This window comes from Heterocephalus glaber, unplaced genomic scaffold, assembly GCF_053883595.1.
Source record: "Heterocephalus glaber isolate CG9 unplaced genomic scaffold, H.glaber_assembly_v1.0 deba00001428, whole genome shotgun sequence".
NCBI classification, from domain to species: Eukaryota; Metazoa; Chordata; class Mammalia; order Rodentia; family Bathyergidae; genus Heterocephalus; species Heterocephalus glaber.
In genome coordinates, this window is record NW_028258293.1 from 27,051,548 (window position 1) to 27,078,342 (window position 26,795).

The 26,795-nt window shown below is 40.1% G+C and overlaps 1 protein-coding gene across 2 annotated transcripts in view; it reads right to left on the reverse strand.

Moving 5' to 3' along the window:
- Positions 1-26,795, reverse strand: part of Clpb (ClpB family mitochondrial disaggregase) — a 141,172-nt gene that overhangs the window by 84,919 nt on the left and 29,458 nt on the right. For both annotated transcript variants that reach the window (XM_004863300.3, XM_004863298.3), the window contains exons 3-4: positions 26,243-26,329; positions 155-258 (exon numbers count right to left, since the gene is read on the reverse strand). In XM_004863300.3, coding sequence (XP_004863357.1) covers positions 155-258; positions 26,243-26,329 — 191 coding nt within the window. The remainder of the gene's footprint in view (positions 1-154; positions 259-26,242; positions 26,330-26,795) is intronic.

Genomic DNA, 26,795 nt, shown 5'->3' on the forward strand with positions numbered 1-26,795 from the left:
TATTGTGAAGGACATCTGTTCCAATCCCTTAGGGTTATCCATGAGTTCTCAGAGATACAGGACTTGCAGAGATGTTAGTAGTGTTGGCTCTGAGCAAGGCTGATGGAAACCACAGGAGGAAAGCTCCCAAAGCAATGGGTCAGACCACAGTTACCTTCTAAAGAATGGATTCCCTGCTCCTTGGCAGTCTTGTAGACACTGCTGAAATCATCCCCAAGGTTTGGGTCAGCCCCAGCAGCAAGCAGAATCTGTACCACACTGGAAGAAATCAGAAAGACAGAAATGTCAAAACCAAGAAAGGCCCCGGAATTGGGTCTGCCTCTGCTCACGTGAGAAAAGAACATGAACCTTGGGAGCGTAAAAGAAGGGTAGGAAAGTAGGTTCTGAAACTCTTCAGTTAGAGGGTTGGGACAAGTTATATAACAAGGTGCAACTATAAAACACAAACTATTAATTTAACAATTACTTATCAGGGGCTGGGGATTTAGCTCAGTGGCTCTGTGCCTGCCTCGCAAGTGCAAGGTCCTGAGTTCAATCCCTGGTACTAAAAAACAAAACAAAACAAAACAAAACAATTACTTATCAAATGCCTACTATATTCTAGTCTTTATTTTAGGTGCTGGGTCTATGCTTACAAGGAGCTTACAATTTTACCAGGAAGGAAACAATAAAGCATGAAAAATATGATGAAGATAATGATGGGAGAAATACCATGTGCAGAACAAAGGAAGGAATTAAGAAAGGCCTTCCTACAGGAAGCTGGCAAGATGGAAGAACAGTGATTTTCACTGCTTGCCCTCCATAAACATTAACCCACCTGTGAAAATACCTTCACAAGATACAAGGAACCAGGTGAGATATTAGAGCACACAAGCAGAGCACAGAAGTAAAGACACACAGACAGGGTAAGAAAGGCAGTTTTACATTCTTGTGTCACTCCCTCTCAAATCCAAGCAGTATAGCATGAAGAGAGATACCCTCCTCATGGAGGAAGGAAAAGAGAAGTGAGCCCTGGACTTTGTCTTGACTCTGAAACCAGGTCTGTCTCAGTAAAGTTCAGTGTCAGGCAGTCCTCCATGGCCCCAGACTCCAGGCCAGTATCTTAGGCTGAGCCCCAGGCTCTAGGTTTGCCCTACCACTTAATGTCTGGACTTTACCTATAAGCAGGTTTACCCTAGCGGCCCTAGGTTTCTGACTCCCAGGGCTCAACCCAATGACCTAGGTGCCAGGGCTGCCCAACTACTGTATCAGGCATGCCCAGAATTTCTGGAAGAGCTGACTGGTGAAGGGCTTTCCCAGGCAAAACCAGTCTATAAAGACTGAAATATAAATCCTTCCATCTTCAAATGTATAATCACCAATGAATGGCCACAGGACAAAAACAAATAAGCAAACAAAAATCAGGAAACATGACCATAAAAAGGACCAAAATAAAAAACCAGTAACCAGCCCTAAAAAATTGGAGATTCATGACCTGCCTGAGAAAGAACTTAAAAGTTTTAACTGTTTTTAGGACAGATCAGTGAAAAATTGAGAGAAGTGGAAACGATTCTTTTTCTTCCTTTCTTCCTTCCCTTTTCTTTCTCTTTCTTCCTCAGTTCCATTTTGTTCAGAGAAACTAACAAAATCAGGAAAACATAAATGACCAAAACAACAAATTTTACTAAAATTATTTTAAAAAATAAAATTCTAGAGCTGAAAAAAAATGAAGTGAAAAAATGCAATAGAGAATACCAACAGAATTGATCAAATGTAAGAATCAATGAATTTGAAGACAGGTTATTTGAAAATATACAGAAGAGAAAAAAGAATGAAGTTTGTAGGATTTATGGGACAACATCAAAACAGTGAATAGTCAGTTATAAAAGTTCAAGAACAAAAGAGACAGTACAAGGTAAAAAGACCATTTAAAGAAATAATAGGACTGAGAATGTAGTTTGGTGGTACAGTGCTTGCCTGGCATGCACAAGGCCCTGAGGGAAAAAACCCAGGAAGGAACAAAGGAAGGGAGGGCAGCCTGAAGGGAGAAAAAGAGAGGATCTTGAAAGCAGTAAAAGAAAAGAAGCAAATAACATATAAGGGTGTTCCAATAGGCTAACAGTGGATTTTTCAGACAAAGCATTATGGGCCAGGAGAAAGGATGATATAGTCAAATGTTGAAGCAAAACAAAAACAAAAACAACAACCAAAAAAACAAGACAAGCCCATTCTCAATACTTCTATTCAACAAAGTTCTAGCCAGAGCAATTAGGCAAGACAAAGAAAGAAGACATTCAAATTGGAAAAGAAGAATTAAAATGATCTGTTTACAGATTATGTTACATGTAGAAAACCCCAAAGACTCCTAAAAAAAAAAAAAACTGTTAGAACTAATAAATTCACTAAAGTTGCAAGACACAAAAATTGACATATAAAAATCAGCAGCATTACTATACACTAATACCCATCTGAAAAATAAATCAAGAAAAATACCATTTACAATAGGTACAAAAGAAGAACAACAGGAATAAATTTAAGGAAGTAAAACACATACTGAAAATTGTAAAACACTGATGAAAGAAATGGAAGACACAAATAAATGGAAAGATATACAGTATTCATGAATTGGAAGAATTAATATATTTAAATGTTCATACTACTCACAGTGAGCTATAGATTCAATGTAATCTCTATCAAAATTCCAATGATATTTTTAACAGAAATTGAAAAAACATCTTAAAATTTGCATAAAGGCAATCTTGAGCAAACTGAGCAAAGCTGGAGGCAACATACTATCTGATCTCAAAGTATACTACAAAGCTATAGTAATAAAAAGAGCATGGTATTGGCATAAACAGATATACAGACCAATGGAGCAGAACAGAGTCTAGCAATAAATCCACATATTTATGGTCAACTTATTTTTGACATGGATACCAACAACACACAACAGGTATGCATGGCTTCCATCATGGTCTTGAGATCATTTATTAATTTTTTTTTTGGTACCAGGGATTGAACTCAGGACCTTGTGCTTGCGAGGCAGGTGGCAGAACCACTGAGCTAAATCCTCAGCCCTCGTCTACTTTTTTTTTTTTTATCAGTTTCTGTTCTAGAGTCTCTAATCATGTCTTTCATTCTGCTCACCATCTCTGTAGCTATCTGAGAAATGATTTGTTTTGAATTTTTCTAGAGCCTCATTCATCTGTTTTGTTACTTCCTGCGCTATCAGTTCAGGGTGTCCAGGTGGTTGATTATCAGACTTTTCCACCTCATTTCCCCTAGAATTTGCCTTTGGTGAGCTGGAAGTCTGGGTTTGTGCCTTGCTTAAATGTCTTCTCATTTCTATTTTTGCTGTTGGTACTGTCCTTGGTTTAATTCCCGGGTTGATACTTCAATATTGCTTATTATAAGTACCTTTGTTGCTTGTATTTAGAATCCTTATGGAATGAGTACTTCTCAGAGGTGTCTTCCAGATATAGCTGGTCTTTAGGTTTTGAGTCTCTAATGACTCTTAGGCAATCTCATTTTCAGTATACCAGGAAGAACAACTAAGGTGGTCTGGTGTGCCTTTATTGCAGAGATTTTCTTCACTTTTCCAGTGAGCTTCAATTTTCATCAAGGAGCCTCAGAGAGGCCCACTTCTGTTGTTCACTTCTGTTCTATCTTCTGGAGCTCAGAACAATGTCCTTTATGACCCCTGCACCTCTGTGGTGTGGATCTAGGTACTGGCTCGGCACTGCTGTGGGGATGAGGGGTGGGGTGCTGCTGCTGGCGACTGAGCAGCTCACCTCCTCCACACTGGGGGGTGGGGCTCTGCTCCTCGGTGCTCAGGGTGGTACTACCCAACAACACACAATAGGGAAAGGATAGTCTCTCCAGTAAATGGTGTTGGGAAAAACACAGCATCCATATACAGAATGAAATTAGAGCTTTGTCCCACATTTTATATATATATATGAAAAATCAACTCAAAATGGGTTAAATAAAATCTTCTAAGTTACATAAGCTGAAACTACCACAACAAAACACAGAGGAAAAGCTCTATGACATTGATCTGGGCAATAAATTTTTGGATATGACCACAAAAGCACAAGTAACAAAAGCAAAAATAGACAAATCTATACTCAAAGGAAATAGCTAATAGAGTGAATGGTCAACTTACAGACTGGGAGAAAATACTTTCAATCCATACATCTGATATGAGTTTAAAATCTAAAATATATATATGGAGCTCAAAACAACTCACACAGGAAGAAAAGATAGAATGGGGTAAAAGATACCTTTCTCAAAAGATATATAAATGGCTGGGTATGGTGGCACATACCTGTAATCCCAGCACTCAAGAGGCTGAGGCAGGAGGATCGCTGAGAATTTGAGGTCAGCCTGGACTATATAGTGAGTTCAAGGCCAGCCTGAACTATTATAATGAGACCCTGTCTCAAAAAAACAAAACAAAAAAGATATATAAATGGCCAACAGTTATATGAAAAAATGCCCAACATTACTGATCATCAAAGAAATGCAAATTACTGTAAAATCAAACTGAGATGTCACCTCATACCTGTTAGAATGGCCACTGTAAAAGAGATGAAGGATAACAAGTGTTGACAAGGATGTGGAGAAATGGGAACCCTTGCACAGTTGATGGGGATGTAAATTAGCATTGTCACTATGGAAAACAGTATGGAAGTTCCTCCAAAAATTAAACATAGAAGCTACCATATTAGCCAGCAATCCCACTGCTAGGTATATAGCCAAAGGAAATGAAATCAATATGTTGAAGAGATATCTACACTCTTTAAGTTCACTGTAGTATTTTCATAATAGCCAAGATTAGAATGGTGGGCTGGGGATTTAGTTCAGTGGTGCTGTGCCTGCCTGGCATGCACAAGGTCCTGAGTTTGATTCTCAGTACCAAAAAAAAATTAGAATCATGTAACAGTTAAACTGGAATGTTAATTTGATTAGCTTGAGAGCTGCCCAGGGGATTAGTAAAACATTTCTAGGTGTCTGGGTGGGTCATGGAGGCATGATCTTGGGTACTACAAAGTCTGCCAAAGAAATACACACACACACACACACACACACACACACACACACACACACACACAAAATGTAAATACTCCAGGAAAAAAAATCCTTGTATAAATATTTTAATATTAATTTATTGAGATATCATGTGATTAATACAAGTTACCTTTGGCCTCAACAATTACAAGAGGTACTCAAAGTAGTGGCCATTAGCTGCCAGACATTTACTAGTACAGTGAACTGCTGCTTGAGTAAGTTGGTCATTGGGATTGCTGCACGTGCATTTTCAATTTCTTCTCTAAGGCCTGGGAGTGTAGTGGGTTTTCTGTGATATACAGCATCTTCTAAGGTCCCCCATATGAGGATAATACCCTCTGTTGAAAAAAAATCATACTACTTTTCTTTTCCTGAAGTGTGCATAAATTTTGGGGGGATGGACTTTGTATATCTGGTCCCTGACCCCTTCCTTTCTGTTGCTGTTTCCTGCTCTGCTTTCTGGCTGCCATGAGCAGCTTTCCTCTACTAGGCCCTTCCACCATGCTCTTTCTGCTTTGGAGACAGCCAACCATGGGCTGAACCCTCTGAAATCATGAACCAAATAAATCTCTCCTTTAATTTTCAGTGCTGGATATTTTGTCTCAACCTAAGTGTCCAGCATCAGGTGAATAAAAAAAATGTGCTCATATATACACAATGGAATTAGACTTAAAAAAGGAAATCCTATCATCTGTGAGAACATGGATGTATTTGGAGGACTTTATGTTAAGCCAGGCAAAAGAAAAAATAATACCACATAATTTCACTTATATGCAGAATCTAAAAAATTAAACTCATAGAAGCAGAGATGGTATCGGATGCAGGGTGGTATGGGGAGTTAAGAGAGATGTTGGTCAAAAGACACAAAATTAAGGGCCAGGGATTTAGCTCAGTGGTTTCACCGCCTGGTGCGCAAGCACAAGGACCCGAGTTCGATCCCTGGTACCCCCCCAAAAAACAAAACAAAAAACAAAAAGACACAAAATTTCAGTTCCATAATTGGAACGAATTCAAGGGATCTTATGATGTGCATGTACAAAATGGTGAGTACAGTTAATAATGATGTATTCTTTTTTTTTTTTGGTAGTGGGGATTGAACTTGGGTCCTTGCACTTGCAAGGCAGGCAGCGGAACCACTGAGCGAAATTCCAGGCCCCAATAATGAAGTATTCTTGAGCTGGGCGTGATGACACACCCCTGCAATCCCAGCACTCAGGAGGCTGAGGCAGGAGGATCACCAGGAGTTTGAGGCCAGCCAGGGCTACATAGTGAGTTAAAGGCCAGCCTGAACTACATAATGAGACCCTGTCCCCCCCCCCCCAAAAAAACAACAAAAAACCAAACCAAACCAAACAAACAAGAAAACCAAGCCAAAACAAAAAAAAGTGGCTGGGTGTCTATAGTTCCAGCTATTCCAGAGGGTGAGGCAGAAGGATCACTTAAGCAAAAAAGTTTGAGGCCAGGCTGGGCAACTGAGATCCGTCTCTAAATAAATAAACAAACAGCGATAAAACAAATAAATTTATAAATAGAGTAAAGGAAGGAATGAAGGGAAGACAGGAAGGTCTGCTAAAGAAAGTAGTATTTAAGATTTGAAGGCTGAGTAGCTGAACTGGGGTCACAAAGTGGAAAGACCCAATAACTTCTGAAGGCAAAAAAAGATCACAGTGTTTTTAAAAAGAACAGTTCTTGGTCCAGGAAATATTCTATATATGTTCTTGCTTCCTTTTCTTTTATCCATAATATCCCAGCCAATACTTTCCTTTTCCTTCTCTCAAAAAAAAAAAAAAAAAAAATCATGTTCTTTATTAAAAAAATCCAAAAATACAGGTAACCAAAAAACAAAACAAAAACTTAGAATATATAACATCCTTTGAGTTTTTAATGAATATATACTTTTTATTTACAAAAATGAGATCATATGTATACTCACTCTAAACACAATATATTCCCTTTTCATGTATTATTTGCTGACAACTAAAATTGGCTACACAATTTTCAACCATTAGATCGTTCTACACTTTAACCAGTCTCCTGCAAAACAAATTGTTTTTAATATTTCAGTGATGTAAGTCTCTATTTCCTTTGGATAAATTTCTAGGAGATAAAGTTCTAATTGAAAAAGTATAAGCATTTTTAAGGATTCTGATAACTACTAAATTAACTTTCAGGAAGACTGTACTAAATTTTATTTTCATGACCAAAGTAAGAAACAGGAGAGTAATTACTGTGCCTTCCTTTTACAAAATGTGTTTGTGTTCCCCCCACCTTGCTATTACAGAATGTGTTAATTTGGAAATAAGAAAACAGCGTAATACTCATTTAAACTTGCATTTCTATGATTCTATGTATGTGTAGCAGTCAGTTATGTTTTTGTTTTTTTCACGAATCACTTAATGTCCTTTGCCCATATTTCTTAGTATGTTTTTCTTTTGCTCACTGACCTTCATTTCTAAGCATTCAAATGAATTACTCTGATTGTTACAACTATTAAAAAGCCAAAGTATAGTTTCAGTTTTCTCTGTTTTAGTTTTTTGTATTTGAACCAGCAGTGTTGATGGTTTTCCACATATCACTAGTCTGGATTTCATTATCTTCAAGAGACACAGGATCTAGCTCAATTATTTCCTGAATGGATGAATGAATTTCAATAATTTCCAAGCAAACAAATATATAATTCTTTATACATTAGTAAAAAAAAATCAGAATCTATCTCCCTCATGGCAGAGGTTATTCTACATCTAGAATAACATAGGTGAGTCTTCTGTTTTTATTTACCTTACTTAAAAGGGTTTTAAAAATTATCTTTCACAGGTAATTTGTCCAGAATATAAATAAAGATCTCAAACAGAAAAGAGAAGGGTTTCTAAGCAGCAAAAATCCATGTCTAAAATGCATATTTCTTTCAAAGTAGAGTGCCAAGTTCTCATTTGGAGATTCTTTACTCCTAGTTGATGCACGATTTGTACTATGGCATTAGTCTACCCTGTTTCCCAGTTTAAAGGGCAGAAGGTACAGAAAAGGCTGCTGTGACAGGCAAATAAAAGGCAGTGTAAAACAGTATCTCCGAGAGGTGGTATAGCACAGAGGTTAAAAACACTGGTTAGAAAATCTGGGACAATTTGAGCATTAAAATGAATATTGATAGTAATGGATTATAGCCCATTACATTTATATGTTTACAAAATTATAATTATACCCCATCAAATAAAATAAGATTCCATAAATCCACACTGAAAATAATTAAGTGGAGGGCTGGGGATTTAGCTCAGTGGTTTCGCCGCCTGCTGCACAAGCGCAAAGACCCGAGTTTGATCCCCTGTACCAAAAAAAAAAAAAAATTAAGTGGAGTAGAAGGGAAAGCTCTTCCTTACCACAAAGATGACAACTGAGAAGTGTAAAAGGAATCATGAAATAAGAAAATCACCATTTGCAACCTCACAGTTGTTATCACAAGAGCATCTAGCTCATACGGTTGGGTTAATGCATGTAAAGTGCTCAGAACAGTGTCTAACATATAACAACTGCTCAACCAACTTTAATTATCACTGTGAACCTGACCCTGTAGTTGGTTTGTGGGGAAGGTGAGAAATATGAACTAAGACACTCAAATTGGGAAGATAGCATGGCATTTCATAACAAGCGCAGAGTGACTTAGAGTCAAATCAAAGCTCAATCTTCATTGATGTGATCTTGGACAAGTTATCGGACCACTGAGCCTCTATTTCCTTACCAGAATAATAGAAATAACAATGCCTCCATAACAAGTTATAAAGAAGTATGTAAAACTCCATAGTAGCTGTATATAAAAAAAAGCTCCATGCCATGAATTGTAATAAAAATACAGTGAATATTTAAATTTTAAAAAAATTATTATAGTAAAAGACACATTGTCATTAATCTTCCCCAAAATATACCCCTCCGCACACACTTTGAATACACTTTTCCACTATTCTTGCCACTTTTTTTTTTAGACAGGATCTTGCTATGTAGTTCAGGCTGGTCTTGAACTCACTATGTAGCCAAGGCTAGCCTCGAATTCGAGGTGATCTTCCTGCCTCAGCCTTCCAAGTGCTGAGATTACAGGCATGTGACTGGCTCTTATCACTTTGTGAAGCAGTTTTGGAAGTCCTTTTGTGAATGTCTTCAGCTGCACGGTAGTGGCTGCCTCAAGGTCCTGAATCTTGAAATCTGAAAACGTTTACTTCCCTTCCCTGTCATTTTGACTATGGGGAAGAACCAGAAGTCACATGGTTCCAGACCTGGTAGATGAGGATAAACTGTAATGTTTTCACAAGTCTGCCTTTCCATTGGATGGCACTTGACAGCAGCATTCACTGTTTTGAACACACCTCACAAAGATGCTCATGAAAGAGGACTTCAGAGAACAGCAGAATGATGGGCTAGTGTTTGAAGTGAGGGGGGAGTATTACGAGAGGAATTAATGGTGATGTGTCTTTAATTGTATTAAATTTTTAAAAAATTTAAAGTCACTGGGCCGAGGATTTAGCTCAGTGGTTCCGCTGCCTCCCTTGAAAGCACAAGGTCTCAAGTTCGATCCACAGTGCCAAAAAAAAAAAAAAAAAAAAAAAAAAAATTAAAGTCACTATATATACATATATATACATTTTTTTTTCTTTTTTCTTTTTTGGTGCTGGGAATTAAATCCAGGGGCCTCCTGGAAGCTAGGCAAGCACTCTACCACTAAGCTACACCCCAGGCCCTTAACATGTATTTCAATCACACCTATTATATATGAGCTCTTTTTCCTTTGTGTATATAATCGAAGGAATGATGACATGGATCTGGGCTATGATGAGCATCAGATTATATCTGACCACTCCTGGGACACATGCTGGGAAAGTCCTGTGTTAGGAAGGCAGCTCTGCTGCCGGGCATCGTAGCACTTGGGAAGCTGAGGTAAGGGATTGTGAGTTCAAGGCCAGACTGAGCTATATAGGAAGACTCTGTCTCAAAAAACAAAAAGCAAACAAAGGGATCTATTCTATATTCTGCGCAAGTGGACATGTTTTAAAATCCAAGTAAGAAGGGTTTGTCAATTAAACTCAAAAGGACATAATTTGGTTAATCCTCAGCTGCTGTGTCCAATCACCATTCAATCACACCCTCTGCCATGGCAGGCTGTCCCTTCAGGCAGCTGATGTCACTAACTGTGCTACCTGGCCTCTCCAGGTTCAGGAGTATTGATTCCATCTGTCCAATTTGCAGGCTGCAGGACGTGTCCAAGCAACCATGTATGCTGCCTTTGGCCCTGGAGGGCAGACAGTGGTCTGGCAGGACAGGGACGAGAGTGACTATGATCGACTCTGGGCCTGCTAACCCAATCAAAGGAAATGGGCAATTCACTTCACAAACTTGGGAGGCTAAAGAGGGTAAGCAATCCAAGATTGTGACTCATCCTCAGAGAAGATTCCCTTCACTTTTAATAAAACTCAAAAGACAGCAAACCCACTATGGGGTATAGACAGGACTAGAAGAATTATGGCTATTCTGTGGCCAACAGTGGCACCAAACACCTTGTCAAATGGATAGTAGGCTTTTTCTCCAATGACCATCACATATTTACAAAGTATCTGAGCTGAGCACCAAAGCAGTCAGTGCCTTCTTGGAGAAGCTAGCTCAGATTAAGATGAATTGCTACACGAATGTGCATGGGTCATTACTAGTGTTGATGTCCAAAAGAACCTCACTGGAATCATGGGCTACAGTAGGGAAGAAACAGGGCAGGAGTCTAGCCAGAAAACTATGGCAAAGCTGCTGGAAACAGGCTTGGTAGTAGGTCAGGACTGTGGGCGGGGTATGTGAGCCAAAGAGTTCAGTCAAAAACCAAGGGTTGGACACCAGGCAGCAGAGGTGTCTATGAGGCAGAGAGTGAAGAGCCAGATTAGAGGTCAAGTACTAGAGGATGAGATAGAACACTAGATTATAAACCAAGGAAGTGGCCAGAAACCAGGGAGAACACTTGGTACCAAAAGTTAAGGCGAGGCAAGTCAAATAAAATAAAATACAAATTTAAAAAGCACTCAGAAGCAGCAGTGAGGCGATATTTGAAATAAAATGATTTTTGCTAAGGCAGGAAAAAAAAAATCTCCAAATGAGAGCTATGCATGGGAATAGTCACATACATGAGGAAATGGCAAGTGAGCCCACTTGGATGATTTGTGGAGTACAGGGTCATCAGCAAGAGAAGGAAAAGAAGCACAAAGGAAAGAAGGCACCCTATCAGAGGGGATTCACCAAAGGACAATCTTCCCTTTGTTCTGGCATACCTGCACCATGTTTGGGTTTAGTTTCACTGCCTTAAATTTGAGTAGCTAGTACCAAACAAGTTATGCTGTAGGACTAGGCTTTTGTGATTTTTAACAGCGGGATTAAAGGAGGCAGAGTACACCATTCCATTCAATTATGTTTTTCTGTAACAGGAAACATCACTGCTCTGAGGAACTACTCTGCATGCAAAGGCTGCACAAAGGCTTGAGAGTATCAGCAGTTTTCTCAGCCTGCTCAGGATGTGGCTTCTAGTGATCTGTGGAAAGATATACCAGTGCTTAAATTTGACTAGAACTACCGATGCCAGTATGAACCTCACAGGCTAGAGATAATCCCCAGACATCCTATTCTCCTTACTAATGTGGGAAAAAAGAGAATATCTACAGCATGAGAGGTGTGCTCTATTGCCCCTCACTTCCCTATACTGACACTCAGGTAACAATCTGTAGAAGCATTTTATCTCAATTCAAGTTTTAACAGAAATGTTGGGATCAGAAGCCCAACAAAAAGACAAGGCCAGAATATGAAGAATCAATTCTCAGAAGAGGAAACCAAAAAAAAAAAAAAAAGATTATTGAATACAACTGAAGATTCTTGGGGTCATTTATTATTAGAGAAATGAAAATAAAACAATAATTAGGTATCACTTTAAATTCAGCCTGACAAAAGTTAGAAAGCTGAAAAATGCCAAGTGCTGGTGGGGACATGGGGATCTGAGACTTCTCATGCACTATCAGGATACAGACTGGTGCAGCCACTCTGGAAATCAATCTTATAGCACTTCATCAAGTTAAAGTACCTTACCCTGTGACCCAGCACTTCTGCTCCTGCTTCTTTTTTTTTTTTTGTCCTGGGGATCAAAGTCGGATCCTTGCGCTTGCAAGGCAGGCGGCAGAACCACTGAGCTAAATTCCCGGCCCCTATTCCTGCTTCTTTTCCAGAGAAGTTCTTATGCAGATCCACAAAGGGCAACATGGGAGACTGGTCATCACAACATTTTGCAGCAACGGGGAGTTGCAGGCAATGAAACGTCTTATCACTCAGAGAACAGATACACACACTATGAAAACACACTATGAAACATGATGCAAAAGTCAGAAGCTACAGGCTGGATATCGTGTGCAACAGCATGGATAGATGACTTTAAAATAAATGGCTGATTCTCTATCCTCTTCTATTTATACATTAATTGAACTTGACTATTTGTTCCAAAAGGTCATTCTTCCAGGGAACCCCTTCAACTGGAGAACTTCTAAGTCCTATCTGATCTCAAGAGTTAAAATAATGAGCTCCCTGAAGTCCATCAGAGGCCAAAGATGCCACTCTTCAGGCTATCCCTTGCTTCAGGTGGTTAATGCTCTTTCATTTTGCAGGCTCCTCACTGACATCATCACCAATTCAACTGACACTTCTCTGACTCCCAGCCTGGGTCCCTGCCCTTCCTCTCTGTCTGCATAGTACTTAGTTCCTACCATCATGGTAGGTGATCTGTATCATACTATATAATGACTATGTTTACTTTTATTTTCTTTTTCACTAGACCACGGGGCAAGAACCATGTCTCAACCTTATTTCTCAGTTCCTTCCTTAGTGCCTGGATCATAGTAGGCAGTCAACAGATGTTTTCTGAATGAGTACATGAATACATGAATGAAAGGTGAACAATGAAGTCACTATTTTATTTGATGAGAATAAGGGAGAAAGACGGAAGAAAACTATCTCTGCCCTACATAGTCTTTTCTCACAGGAAGGTCTAAACTAGGCCACAGGTGGTTAGGTGTGGAAACCTCTATCTTCCTCTCCTTAGCACCAGGCCTTTCCCGGATAGTTCCCAGAAGAAACCAAGGAAAGGAACAGGAAGGTGGTCCCTAAGTGGCAGCTCCTAGGATTCATGAAATTCCCTTGGGAGGCATGGCCAATTAATTTGCTGATCTGGCTGTAATTAGATTAGAAGTGGGAGCACATGTTGGAAGCCTGGCTCACACTGACCTCAATGAGCTCTGGCTTTCAGGGCATGTGGAGAGTCCCAATGCATGGGAGGGCAGTTAGATCGATTGATATTAAGGGCGGCTCTCAGTAACTGTAGGGACTTGGACTCTTCACAGGAAGTCTGTACTGTGAGTAGAGGCTGGTGTTGGGCCAGGCACGTGTCAAAGATGACCGGCAAGCAGCTGGAGTTGGTGAAGCAAGGAGGGCAGTGACCCCAGCACCAGGCCGTCCCTCACACAATGCAGAGCCTCAGAAGATGCTCCCCAACCCCCATATTTAAACACAGAATCACTGTGATGAATGTCACAGCCCCAAAGGAGAAGACAAAGAGCCACCTATTCAACCCAGTGCACACCTCGATGAGGGGAGGAAGCCAAAAGAGTACAGCTCAGGAGGTTTGCTCAGGAGGAAAGTTAAATGAGCTGTGGCTCATTCAGTAACCCATCTACTGGTTGTCAGGAAAGCCGGTGGCCTGACCAAAGGCACTGGCGTGTGTTTACTCTAGAGGCCCTGTGGCATAGGCAGGAGCTGGGGAGAAAAGGACAGGGAGAGCAGTTTGCTTTTTAAAGTCATCTTCCTTAGGAAATGAATAAAGATCAGGTAGCCAGCAGGGTACCTATGCAGAAAATTTACTCCAAATCTCCTCAAATGAGGATAATCTTTGGTTTATTATCTCAAAATCAATGATCATTCATAGTCACAATAAAGCAGTCACAGTGTATTAGGCACTTTATAGTCAAAATTTCAGATCTTCATAACAATGTGCAATGAGGTATCATCAGTCCCATTTCATAAATGAACAAACAGGCTCAGCAAGATAACATGAGTTACCCAAGTGAACACATTAAGCACATGAATCAAGATTCAAATCCAGGCCAGTCTGAGTCCAAAGCTGGTGCACATTCCCCTATGTCACATTGGCTCTCACGCATCTGACCATTCATTAGTTTTACTATCCCAAAGTTACTTAGCCCCTGCTATGTACCAGGAATGGTGATCTTTTTAGATAATAATTAAGCAAACAGGTCATAGTAGATATCTAATGTAAAAGGGAATCTAACTGAGCTGGACAGCAATCAAAATCAGAGATGGGCCCAGACAGATGTGACATAATTAAGGGCAAGATTCAATAAAAACATTGCAAATTAAGCAGAGAGCCAAGGAATCAAGATCATCCATCACGGGCTTTCTGGGACAATCCTAGTATCACACCCTCAGTCTAGTTCTAAATATGCTTCCATATCTTCCAATCTGTGGTTCATAACATGTGGTCACCAAACCTGTGGGCCAGTGTGGTCAGGCTCTGGCGGTTAGGGCTTCTTACTATAGAATGGGCCAAGACCAGCCTCTCTGTGTGCAAATGATTGATAAGATTACGATGGAGGTGGTATAGCTCTAGACTCAGTAAAAAACAACAACGAGGGCCAGGGATTTAGCTCAGCGGCGCCACGCCTGCCTTACAAGCAAGATCCCTGGTACTGCAAAAACAAAACAAACAAACAAAAACAACAATGAGGGCTGGGGATTTAGCTCAGTGGTTTTGCACCTGCTGCGCAAGTACAAGGACCAGAGTTCCATCCGGTACCAAAAAACAAAAACAACAATGAGAAAAATAATACCATTAACAGCTACAGATACCTATTGTGTACTTACTACATGCACTTAGTGCACTGTACCAAGCAGTTTTACAAACATTCTAATCTTCACAACCACATAATGCTGAGGTAGGTGGTTATTCCCATTTTGCAGATGAGTAAAGAGAACTACGAGGTAGAGTTCATCTTTAACCACTTACCCAGTCCAATTATTTAAATACAGGATGACCAAAAATTGAGTATTTTTTGTTAATTTTCATAAGATAACAGAAAATATGAAAATAACCATTTTATCAAATTTATTCAATAATTTTTCCATGTATGGTACATCTTAAAACATTCAATACACAATACAATGTTACAATCTGGACACTAGTATCTAGTCTCCGAATTCTTTTTGCATTATTGTCCTTCTTTGAATAACCCATTTTATACTGTCATGTTGGCCTTTTCTTTTTTTCTGTGGGTGGTATAATTTCAATAAAATGTCTACCCACTAAACGTAATGGTGAAGATGTCGATGATGGACGTCCTGGTTGGTGTTTCACTATCCCTTATTTTTCAATTATTTGGTTTATTAGACCTAATCTAAATTGTAAATGACTTTTTGAAGCTCTTTGTTTTGAATAAATAACAAATGAGTTCCATATTGTTTGGTGTAGAAGATGCATAAATATTTTATAATGATATTTTTTCCTCTTTTTTATTATAGGATAGCTTGTTAGATGTTGGTCAACTTTGTCAAAACCATCCACAGAATTATTATAATCACTGACCACTATTGGAATTTTTTTAGCTTCATTTCTTCTTTCAAGTTCCATCATTTCTGTATCATGAATAATTGACAATAAGGAGACATCTTTTTTGTCTTTCCATTTCATAACACAGACTTTTCCTCTATGATAAGTGCACATTTTTCTCTTTTTCAGTTTTTTCTTTTGCAGATCTTTTGGTACTTCATTCCTATTCAGTCTCAGTGTCCCAAACATGTCTGTTCTGTATGTAAAGGAATATCACTGAGTTCTGAAGAAATACAAAAATTATATCTAATGTACTTATGATAGGAGTTTTTATATTGTAGCACAAAATTATACATTATTTTTCACAAATAAAATAAACGTGAAGTAATAAAAGAAAATAACCAGAACTTATTATTACATTTCACTAGAAACAAACATCAACGGCAAATACAACATTGTAAATAAAAAAGTATGCAAAAAATAGTTGATATAAAACAAATAAATAGACATACGAGTGTATTTTGTGCAGCAAGAATAGACTGGTTGAAAAGACAACTGGCCAAGCAATGCTTGGGATAGTCAGTGTGTAAACAAATGTGCTGCCCAAATGACACTCGGGGTAAATTGTTAAGTGGCTGAATTCAAGCAGTCTCATTCTGGAGCCCCTGTTCTTTGTTACCATGTTACATACAACTAGACTGTATACTCTACAATGCACGAACCAGGCCTCGAACACCTTGATTCTTTGTATGAGGGGCCTGTATAAGACAAGTATTTGTTCCATCAGTTCACATCCAGGGCCTAGACCCTACACTGTTGACTCACACATACAGTTTTTAGTCAGCTCCTACACTTTGCTTCTTAGTAGTACACCTTGGATTTTACAGTTGGTTTTTGTTTCTAATTACTGACCTTTATATTCATCCCTATGGTAGGGACTGAATCCAGGGCCTTGTACAGGCCAGACAAGTGGTCTACATCCCCAGCTTCCTGTTAATTTTTATCAATACAGATTTAACTATTGCTCTGGCCCATTGAGATCACTTTCTTATGTTCCCAGCCCTTTCATTTAACATATCAGTATGTCTTCAAGCTTCATTTAATCTACAAATTTGGCTGGCATTAACCGATGACCTCAATGAAACAAGTGATACTAACTACTGAACAGAATAAAGCCCCATGGCCCAGTACTTGAGTTAGCTCTCTAGTCTGATGTGCATTCATATATAAACAATAAACCAGGTCATTCACCATTTACTATTTCCCACATCATATTTTACTCATATAGTTACTGTGAAAGACAGCCAAACACCTTGCTAAAACCCACACACATCCACCATATCTACTGCAGACACCTGCCCCTCCAGCCTGGCAGCCCTATTAAAATAAGCAGTTGATGGTACAGATGCTTTTAAAGAAGACATCTTTCTGTGTGTGGTACTGGGGATTGAAACTAGGGTCTTTGTGCTGATCTACCTCATAGATCTTTTTACTTTTTTTTTATTTCAAGGCAGGATCTTACTAAATTGCCCAAGCTAGTCTCAAACTTGTAATCCTCCTGTCTCAGCCTCATGAGTAACTGGGATTACAGGTGTGCACCCCCAACCCCCTCCAGTAAGAAGATATCTTTTAAAGAAGTATGGGTCCAAGTATAGGACCATATCACAGTTCCTAGAAATGAACAGCCTTCCTCTAGCAGGGGAACTGGATGAACAATGGATACTCTCCTGTCTCCAACAAACACCCTATGAAGATAAGACTGAACACAGAACCCCAGGATTGGCTATAGCACTGGAGTGGGGGCAGGGGATACCCTGAGTCTGTCATGTTAGGCAAATGAGCTGGCACTGCTTTCCAGGGAGCAGTGTCTTGGGTTGACTGAGGTCAAGGCATGCATCTGCCAAACTAGAAACGGGTGCATGCTGGAACTGGAATATCATTACTATGAAACAGGATTATCATGAACAACGATTCCAAATGGGATTAGAAATGATTCTTTGTTACTCAGAGATAATCGGCCATAGCAGCAGCAGTGGGAGAAATGCCTAGCCCAGCACACTTTTCTGGGGGCATGGTGCTGGCATTCTGGGCACTTTGCCAGCACCTCACCCTCCCTTCCCTGCTGGGAAATACTGGGCACTGTGCTGGTTTGGGCAGATGGCCATCTGGGACAAAAGCCAGCCTCACATCAGGGCACCATGCTTAGAGGTCCCATGTTCTAGGCCTCGCTTCTAGATGAGAAAGACTGGAAAAAGAATCTCCAAAGCCCTACTGCTTCTGAGTCACTTATGAATTACTGAGGACAGGCAGGTAACACTCCCCATCTTAATCAAAGGCAGGCTTACTTACAGGTGACTTACTAACCTCCTTTTGGGTCAACCCATAATCAGCACTAATATCAGTAATAATAAAAAAGACATTACTGCTAGTATATTATTAAGTTACTATTAACTGAAGTAGTAAACCCCCATCGAGTGAATACTATACAACAGGCATTATTCTAAACACTTTATATATTTATACATTTAAACCTCAAAACAGTCTCATTAGGTAGTAGGTAGATCTATTTATTATCCCAATTTTATGGCAGGGAAACAATCACAGAAAAGTGAAAGAATTTGCCAAAGGACCTAACTAGTAAGAGGCAGAATTTACGTTCAAAACCAGGTTCTGGGATACAAATGTTCCACAGCTGGACTGTCACAGCCAGAGAGGACTATGGGCAATGCTAACAAAGGTCTTTCCTCTCTCTGGTCCCTAGACCTTGCCAGCTCTTCCTACTTTATCATCCTTGTGAGCCTAGGCTTACAGTGGTCTTTCTAGAAATGCCTGTCCACTCTCCACTTTTACCAATTAAATCCTGTCCACCTATCAAGCCCACTTCCTCAGAGAGGGCCTATTATCTACTATAATCTCTCCACAGCATTCTACTGGTCTTCTCTATGGCACTGACCATCTGCCTCATTCTGCAGTCAAAGTGGGACTTGTTTTATCCTTTTCTGATGATCAGCTTTTTGAGGATGGGAGTGGTTTGTCTGTTTTTATGTGTCCAGCACACAGTGGATAAAGAAACCCTGTATGATTTGACCTGACTCCTGGTCCCAGCATCCCTTGGTTCATCCATAGCCTTGCTCCCTACCTCTTCCCCAAACAGGCAGTGTAGTCTGGTGGAAAGAACAAGATTTGGGGTTCAGAGGGACCCAGTTTCAAATCCTGGCAGCCTCTTTTACTATCTGGACAAGCATAACTAGGCACCTCTGAGCTTCATTTTTCCTATTTATAAGACAGTTATAATAATTCCTCCCTTTTAGGACTGTCCTCAGTATTGGAGCTACCACGGGAAGAGCTTGATCTGGGCCTGGCTCATAAAAGGTACCTAATCAGTGACTGCCATCATCATCACTGAAGATCTGACAGCATAAAGCCCTGACTCCTCGGGCAGAATGAAGCACCACTCTGTAGCACAAAGCTAGGATGAGAATAAGGTGGGGACCTGGGAAGGGACCCTGTAGTCCTAAGGCAGGGTTTCCACATGTTCAGTCTCCCTAATTACCCACACTTCAGCACAGGTACAAGAGTTCCCTTCCTCTAGCCAGCTGGGAGTAAAAGACAGCCTCCTCCTAGAGAGGCTGCCAGCGGTCTTGCTGCACAGGCAGCAGCAGCTACTGCCTCCAAGATCACCTGTGGAGCTGTTGTGGCCCACAAAGAAAAGTCCATAGAGCCTTTCCTGCAAGCCTGGGCTAGTGGTTTCTTAAAGATAGGGCTTAAATGACCCCTCCCCTTAGTAAGATGGAGGGAAAATAAGCAAATGATAAAAATAAATGATTGCTGTAAGAGAGAATTAAATGGTCTTCAGCCAAGGATGGCAGCATTTTAAAATTAACAAAGCCCAGGTACCACATCCAGGAAGGCCTTGGCAAATGCGTGTTATCCACTCATTAGCTCAGTTCCTCAGGGACCCTGGCCAACCAGGGAAGGCAGTGCCGGGAACCAGTCCTTCCGATGCTGATGAAATGCACTCCGGGAGCAAAGGGAGGAGGAGGGAGAGATGATTCTTGTGGGGAATTTCAAACAGTTAGGAAGATACTTTGCACTTGGTCTAAGGTTCTTACCTTCTCAGAGGCAGGACCTTTCAAAAGAAACCCAGCAAGCCCAAGTAGACTCCAACTGGAATGTCCCCACTCTGCTGTCTTCCTTCAGGATCTCCACTCCTTAAGTACTACAGCCTCTATAGGAGTCTCCTGCCTAACAGAGCATGGGTAAGGGGCCCAGGAATGGTGTGGGAGAGGAAAACTCCCCATCCTGCACCCTGGACTTTCTCCTTGCTGGAATGAAGATCTTATACTTTGTGACTTTATGTAAGCCCAGTGTATACTATTCATAAAGTTAATTTTATCACTATTCATCAGTAACTATATTTTATAACATCACTGATACTATAAATTCATAAATCTTCATTTTCTACAATAAGAACTCATAATTCTCCAATGTGCGATACCATCAACTATAAGAACCCAAAATATTCCAGGTTACTGTTAACATGAATTAATTTTGACATCACTGATACGAATTTTCAGTATGCCACTGGTCACAATGAATAACAAAAATTAGAGAGGGATGATGGCTTTTTAACAAGTTTTTATTGGTCAGTTTATGAAGTATCATTTACACACAGTGAAATTCATCCTTTTTATAATGTGTAATTTGATGAGTTTTGATAATCATATGTAGCCAAGCAATGCCCATCATAATCAAGATACTAGGTATTTTTTCCATTTTCCCCTGAAAGTTCCTTTATACCCCCCTCCCACTTCCAAACCAAACCTCTAACTGATTTTTTTGTCCTTAAAGCATGGCTTTTCCAAAATGGTATATAAATGGGATTATATAAATCATACAAATGGGCAGCTTTTTGTGTTGGCTTTAACTGAGCATAGGCTTTTGAGAGTCATCCATGTTGTTGCACATATAAGTAGTCTGTGCTTTCTTTTCTTTTTTAATGCTGAGTATTATTCCACTGTATGTATGTACCATAGTTTGTCATTTGCCAGTTGAAGGACATGGGTCATTTCTAGTTTTTAGCAAATATGAACCAAACTACTATAAATAAATAAATAAATATATATATATATTTTGGTACCAGGGATCGAACTCGGGTCCTTGCGCTTGCACAGCAGGCAGAGAAACCACTGAGCTAAATCCCTGGCCCTACTATAAATATTTTTATGCAGATCTTTTTTCTATTGGACAAATACATAGGAGTTGGTATTGGTGGACTTCATGGTAAATGCATGTTTTACTGTTTTAAGAAACTGCCAGTTTTCCAATGTGGCTATACCATTATACATTCCTATTAGCAATGTATGAGGGTTGTTTTGCATCCTTGCCAGGGGCTTGGTACTGTTAGTTTTTCTAAATTTTAGCTATTGTAGTAAGTATATGATGATAGCTCATTGTAATTTTAATTTGCATTTCCCTATTGATTAATAATGCTGAGTATCTTTTCATGTGCATATGTGTCATCTCTCTCTTCTTTGGTGAAATATCTGCAAATATCTTTTGCCTATACTTTAAAAACTGGGTTGTCTTTTTGTTAGTGATTTGTAAGAGTCCTTTATATATTCTAGATTCTCTCCCTTTATCAGACATGTGTTTTGACAGCTTCTTTTTAAAGAGTTAAAAATTAAAAGGATCTAAATCATACCACTTTTCTGCCGCACCACTATTCCCTATACATATTCTTTGAAGAAGGGAATAGGAAAGACTTAAACTTTCAATTTACAAATATCTTAGGGTTACTGGGCAGAGAGTAAAGCAGTACTTGGTATCTGCTAGAAACATATCCAACTATCACAGGGCTTTAAGTAAAGCCACAGATAGAAAAATGACTGTCCTATAAACAGCTTTTGGCTCCCAGGCTCTGTACCTCCCAAAGCCCTGTTCTGGTCCACCAGGCTTCTGGAATGGTCAACAGTCGTCACACTCCATTGGTGGCTATTGTCCACTGCGAAAGGTAGGAGGCTCCCAATCTATCCCTCAGTGAAAGAGCAAATAGTTGGGCCTGTGGCTGCTTGGACATCAAAGTTGGGCAAACAGGCCTGGCAGACCCTGCCTCTCCTCCTACATATCCCATAAATGGCATCTGAAGGAGCTTCCCCAAGGGAGTCATGACTTTCAGCTTGTCATAGCACACATCAAAGTTTGCACCACACACGAACTGGGTTGCATGGGTTCGAATCAAGTCACCCGAGAGAGGATACTCAGCCATTGTGTCCGGTTTTAATCCTGTGTTTTCCCAAGTAATTAAGCCTTCTTGCTTATGAACTTGTGACTAAGTAAAGCATCACTGAGAAGTTGTAACATCAAAGTGCCTTCCACCGTCTGTCCATGTTTGGTAAAATTGGATTTCTTTTCTTTCTTAAAGAAAGACTAATTGAATTTAGCTGAAGGCTGGGTATATTTGCACTAGCCAGTGAAGGTTATGCTAAGTCACAGTACCATCCTGAAACCCTGTGGCTTAGCCTTTAGCTAGGGTGGGTCAGAGTGCAACACGGAATGGGGCACCCAGGCTCAGGCTAAACAAGTGCCTTGTGGCATAAGGCTTATCGAGGGCTCACTGTGGAGAAGGGGGACAGACCCCATTGACTGCTGCTTGAGTCAACACTACACCCAAGCTGTTACTGGGGATAGCAAAAGAACTGCCCTAATAGAATGTTGGCAAATCTTTGGCAGAACTGCTGCTGAGGACAATAGCCATCACATTACTCAAGTCCTTGATGTCAGTAGTCAAAATAAGCTTCTTTTAAGGCAAAGGCTGTGACTGCTTATTCTCTGAATCCCTCCATAGCCCACCACATCAGTATCTGACATGATTCTTTTAAAAAATGTTTATGGGATCCATAAAGTTAATATAAAGGATCCCAGAATAAAGTCCTTCTCTCCTAAAAAACAACAACCAAAAAACCCCCTCTATGTCCCCCTTTTGCCTGGTGTGTCAGGAAAATTCTATCTAAATTAATATTTAATTTCACTAATTACTTCATTTACAGTGAGTAAAGTTAGCACAGTCTCATGTATGTCAAATTATAACACAAGTATATACACCACGATAAATGTCTAGATAGAGGGAATTCAGGTGGTTGCCACTTTCCTCTCTACATTATTTTTACAAAAACAATAACCTATTTTCAGAAAAGAAAACCTTTGGTTCAATCTTGATACAATTATCTCTCCTTTTACCAATAAGATTTCTGATCTTGATTCAGTTTTAACTCTCCTGTGTGTATTTATATTTGTATTTAAGTCACTTCAAACCCTCTTTAGAAATAAAAGGGAATAAATTATAAATTAAGTTTCTATGCATATTCTAGAAATTTACTATGACAACACTATATTTATATTTCCTACTCAAAACTAAATTAAATAATAAATATGTAGATAAATGAAAGTTTGTAAGACATAAACTCCTTAAAGATGGAGACTACAGTATTCTATATTCCTAAGGACTTAATACATTAAGTAGGCACTTGAGGGTGAAAGGACTGGGATATTCTCAGGATCTCTCTTTGAGCACCTGGGCTGCCAACATTCCAAAGAAGGTAGAAGTTTTCTACTTTCAGCCTCTAGTCAAGGGGTGCTGCTCTTTCCCTCCATCCAAATCCAATTCAAAGGAGGTGGCATTTCAATTCTGACCAATATGATTCCAGAAGGATCTGGTGACTGATCTTATGAGAATTAGCACACTTCTAATAAGGAGAAACTTGACTGGTAGGTTGTATTGGTATGGACATAATAATCTCTCAAGACTACTCACAAGGCACTTTATCAATCAAAGCCTACTCACCCTGACCAATGTATTGGTACTTCCTTTTTTACAGGTTCTATTTTTCCTTTTTTTCCATGGCACTTATCTTCTTATGTATTATACGGTTTACTTATGAATTATTGTTTATTGTCTGCCTATGCCCCTCTCTGCCTGGGTTCTACCAAGAAATGACCTCTATTTGGGCAGGGATCTTTGCCTGTTTACCAATGATGTTATTTCAAGTACCTAGAACAGTACCTGGCAAACAGTAGGGGCCCAAAAGAATTTTGTGATGTGAATAAATAAATCTAAGAGTGCTATTTTCTTTTCTTCTTCTTCTTTTTTTTTTTTTTTTTGGTACCGGGGATCAAACTTGGGACCTTGTGCTTGTGCAGAAGGCGCCAGAACCACTGAGCTAAATCCCCGTCCCTAAGAGTGCTATTTTCTATAAAACTTTGTCTTCCGTGGAGACTGGAAGAGGAGGGTACAAAGTTAAAGAAACTAGTAATCAGTCCTAGAAACCAAAGCAACTAAATACAAGCCAACATTCTCACTTTATTCAACAAGCATTGCTGATTTGCTAATGACCCTAGATAAAGACAGAGCAATCAGTTAAACCAACAACTCATTAGATTCAGAGAGAAGTGTCCCTAAAAGCATATCTACTAGCTATCTGATTACTACCTGACAGTACTCTTAAGTATTGTGTTATTTCCTATTCAGTCTCAACTCGGAAAATATACCCAGCCAGGAACATACCCCTTCCTTCAGCACTGGCTGTTCCTGTCTGCAAGCCGGGAATGAAGAAGGTTGGGTGGGGTACAGTAGTGGAGGGTCAGTAGTGGAGAATAAATACATATGTGTAGGGGTCTAACATGGGCACAGGGAAATAACAACTCATTATAACCTGTAGCACATACAGTATTTTATCGGTGCCTGAAGAGATAGTGAGCATCTAGTCTGCTAACAGATGGAGTCTCCTCACCTCCTCTGCTTCAATAACACCCTGTGCAGTCTGCACTGACATCACTATTGACACCATATATTATGGGTTTGTTTGTTTTTTGGTACTGGGGATGGAACTTGGGACCTTGTGCTTGCGAGGCAGGCAGTGGAACCACTGAGCTAAATCCCTGGCCCCGACACCATGCATTGTTTCTTTACTGGCATTGCTTTTCCAGGTCAGGATGTGAGCTCCACCAAGGTCCCTGATCATCCAAAGACTAATGTAAGGCCTAGCTCAGAACAGGTATTTACTAAATGTAGAAACAGGTAATTTCTCATGGAGAAACAGATGTTCATGGAATTCTGAAATTCAACTAAAGGTCAGAACTAAGATTGGATTCCAGGTCTCCCAACTGCAAAGCTGATTTATATTTTTATATCAATATCACCCCACCCCATGGTAGTGCTAAGGATTGAACCCAGGGCCTTGAGTGTGCTAGAAAAGCAAGCACTTTATCTGAGGTATACCCCTAGTATAATATCAGTTATCTTTTAAAGAGTAAGTGCTTGGAGTGTAAGACAATAAATAAAACTGAGAATAAATTCACAAGGAGCAAAAGAGAAACCCAACTCAAGGAAAGCTAAGTCTCTCTCTCAGTCAATCAGAGGCAGATCACCCTTGTATTCAAAAGTCCCAGTTTTTTTGGTCTTCCTCCCTATTTAGGACCCTTCCAAATGTGGAGATTCCTGGAAGAAAAAAGCCTTAATGACCCGCTTGAATGGAGAATTAAAATGGGTCCCTCTGACCATCAGTTTCATTGGCAGCTACTGAAGTGCCCAGTCTGCTTTCTTTAAAAGCATTCTTTTTGCCAGGCACGGTAGTGCATGCTGTAATCCCAGCACTTGGGAGTCTGAGGCAGGAGAGTTGGAGACCAGCCTGGGCTACAATAGTGAGGTCAAGGCCAGCCTGAACTACAAAGCAAACAAAACAAACACCTCACCCCAAAGCACCCCTTTTCACACTTAATTTTTTTGCACAGTCACAGCTAGAGTAAAAGTACACTTCCCCACCAAAATTACAGAAACTTTGAGGAAGAAATCAGAATAGACTGGGATGGAAAAGCAGCATCCAGTACTAGCCTAGACATGGCATCAGGAGGCAGTAATGAAATATAGTACAAAACACCCACTTTGTAGGCAGCCAGGCCAGGCTCTAATCGATGTGACTTTAGAGAAATCACTTTATCTGTTTGGGTTTCAGCTTTATCAGCTGCAAAATGAGCATAACAATACATATATTGTGGGGTAGTTTTGACAATTAGAGATAATTTTGAACACAAAGAATACTACTTTGGATCTTTATACAGTATCTACAACCTTGATGGAATGGGGAAATGAGTGGGAAAATAGTACAGCTTCCAATAGAAGGGAAGGAAGACTCCTACCTTTCCTAGTTTCCAAGAGAACCTCCAAAGAAAAAGCCCCTAGTGGTCCCCTTGTTGGAGACAGTGACTACAGATTTCTCAACATGGACAGATGGTGAGGAACAAGAACATGATGACCACTTGCACTTGTACACTAACCATTTACAACAGACTTTCAAACATCTGGTTGCAATATTTGGCCCAAGGTCACAGAGTCAGTGATTAATGGAGCTGGTTGCCAAAGCCAGACCTTTCCCCTCCACAGTCTCATGCCCCAGGTGTAGTCTAGTACCTTAAACTGACTCCATCTCCCTGCCTCTGGAGAACAATCAGGGAGCAGAGCATTCAGGAACCTGATCTGCAGAGATATGACTAAGGGAGTCTTGTGTGGAAGGAGATTCTCACCTGTCATTTCGGTTGATGGCTGCCACCATGAGTGCCGTCCAGCCAAGTTTGTGTCTTGCATTGATATCTGCACCTTCTGACAACAGCCTAAAAAAAGACAGGAGTATGTTCAGTGTACAGCTTATCATAGACACAAGTGGAAATAATACAGCCAATAAGCAGGTAGGCCAGGTAAGTCTTAAGATAGAGGCCTTTAGGAGCTAAACCCCCAACCCCAGCACCCCTCATCCACCCAAAGCTTCTACTTCTCCCTTTTCCTTCTATGAGTCGGCCCTCTGTTTTTCTCCGAGTGTTCTGAGAAAAGAATGTGCCTTCCCAACCTTAATACCCTGACACTATGTCCCTGGTCCAGAATGCTCCCTCCCTGCCTCTTTGACTGTTCAAATCCTGTTCTCATGTCATGTGACACAAACCTGGCTTGTGGATTCTCTCCTGAGAAGCCTTGACTCATCCAGCACCCAGCTCTCCTTCCCTCCTTTAATTTCACACTGCTTGGCAGAGAACACCTAATGATATATCTTACCTAGGAAGTCCCCAGTTTACAAATGGATCC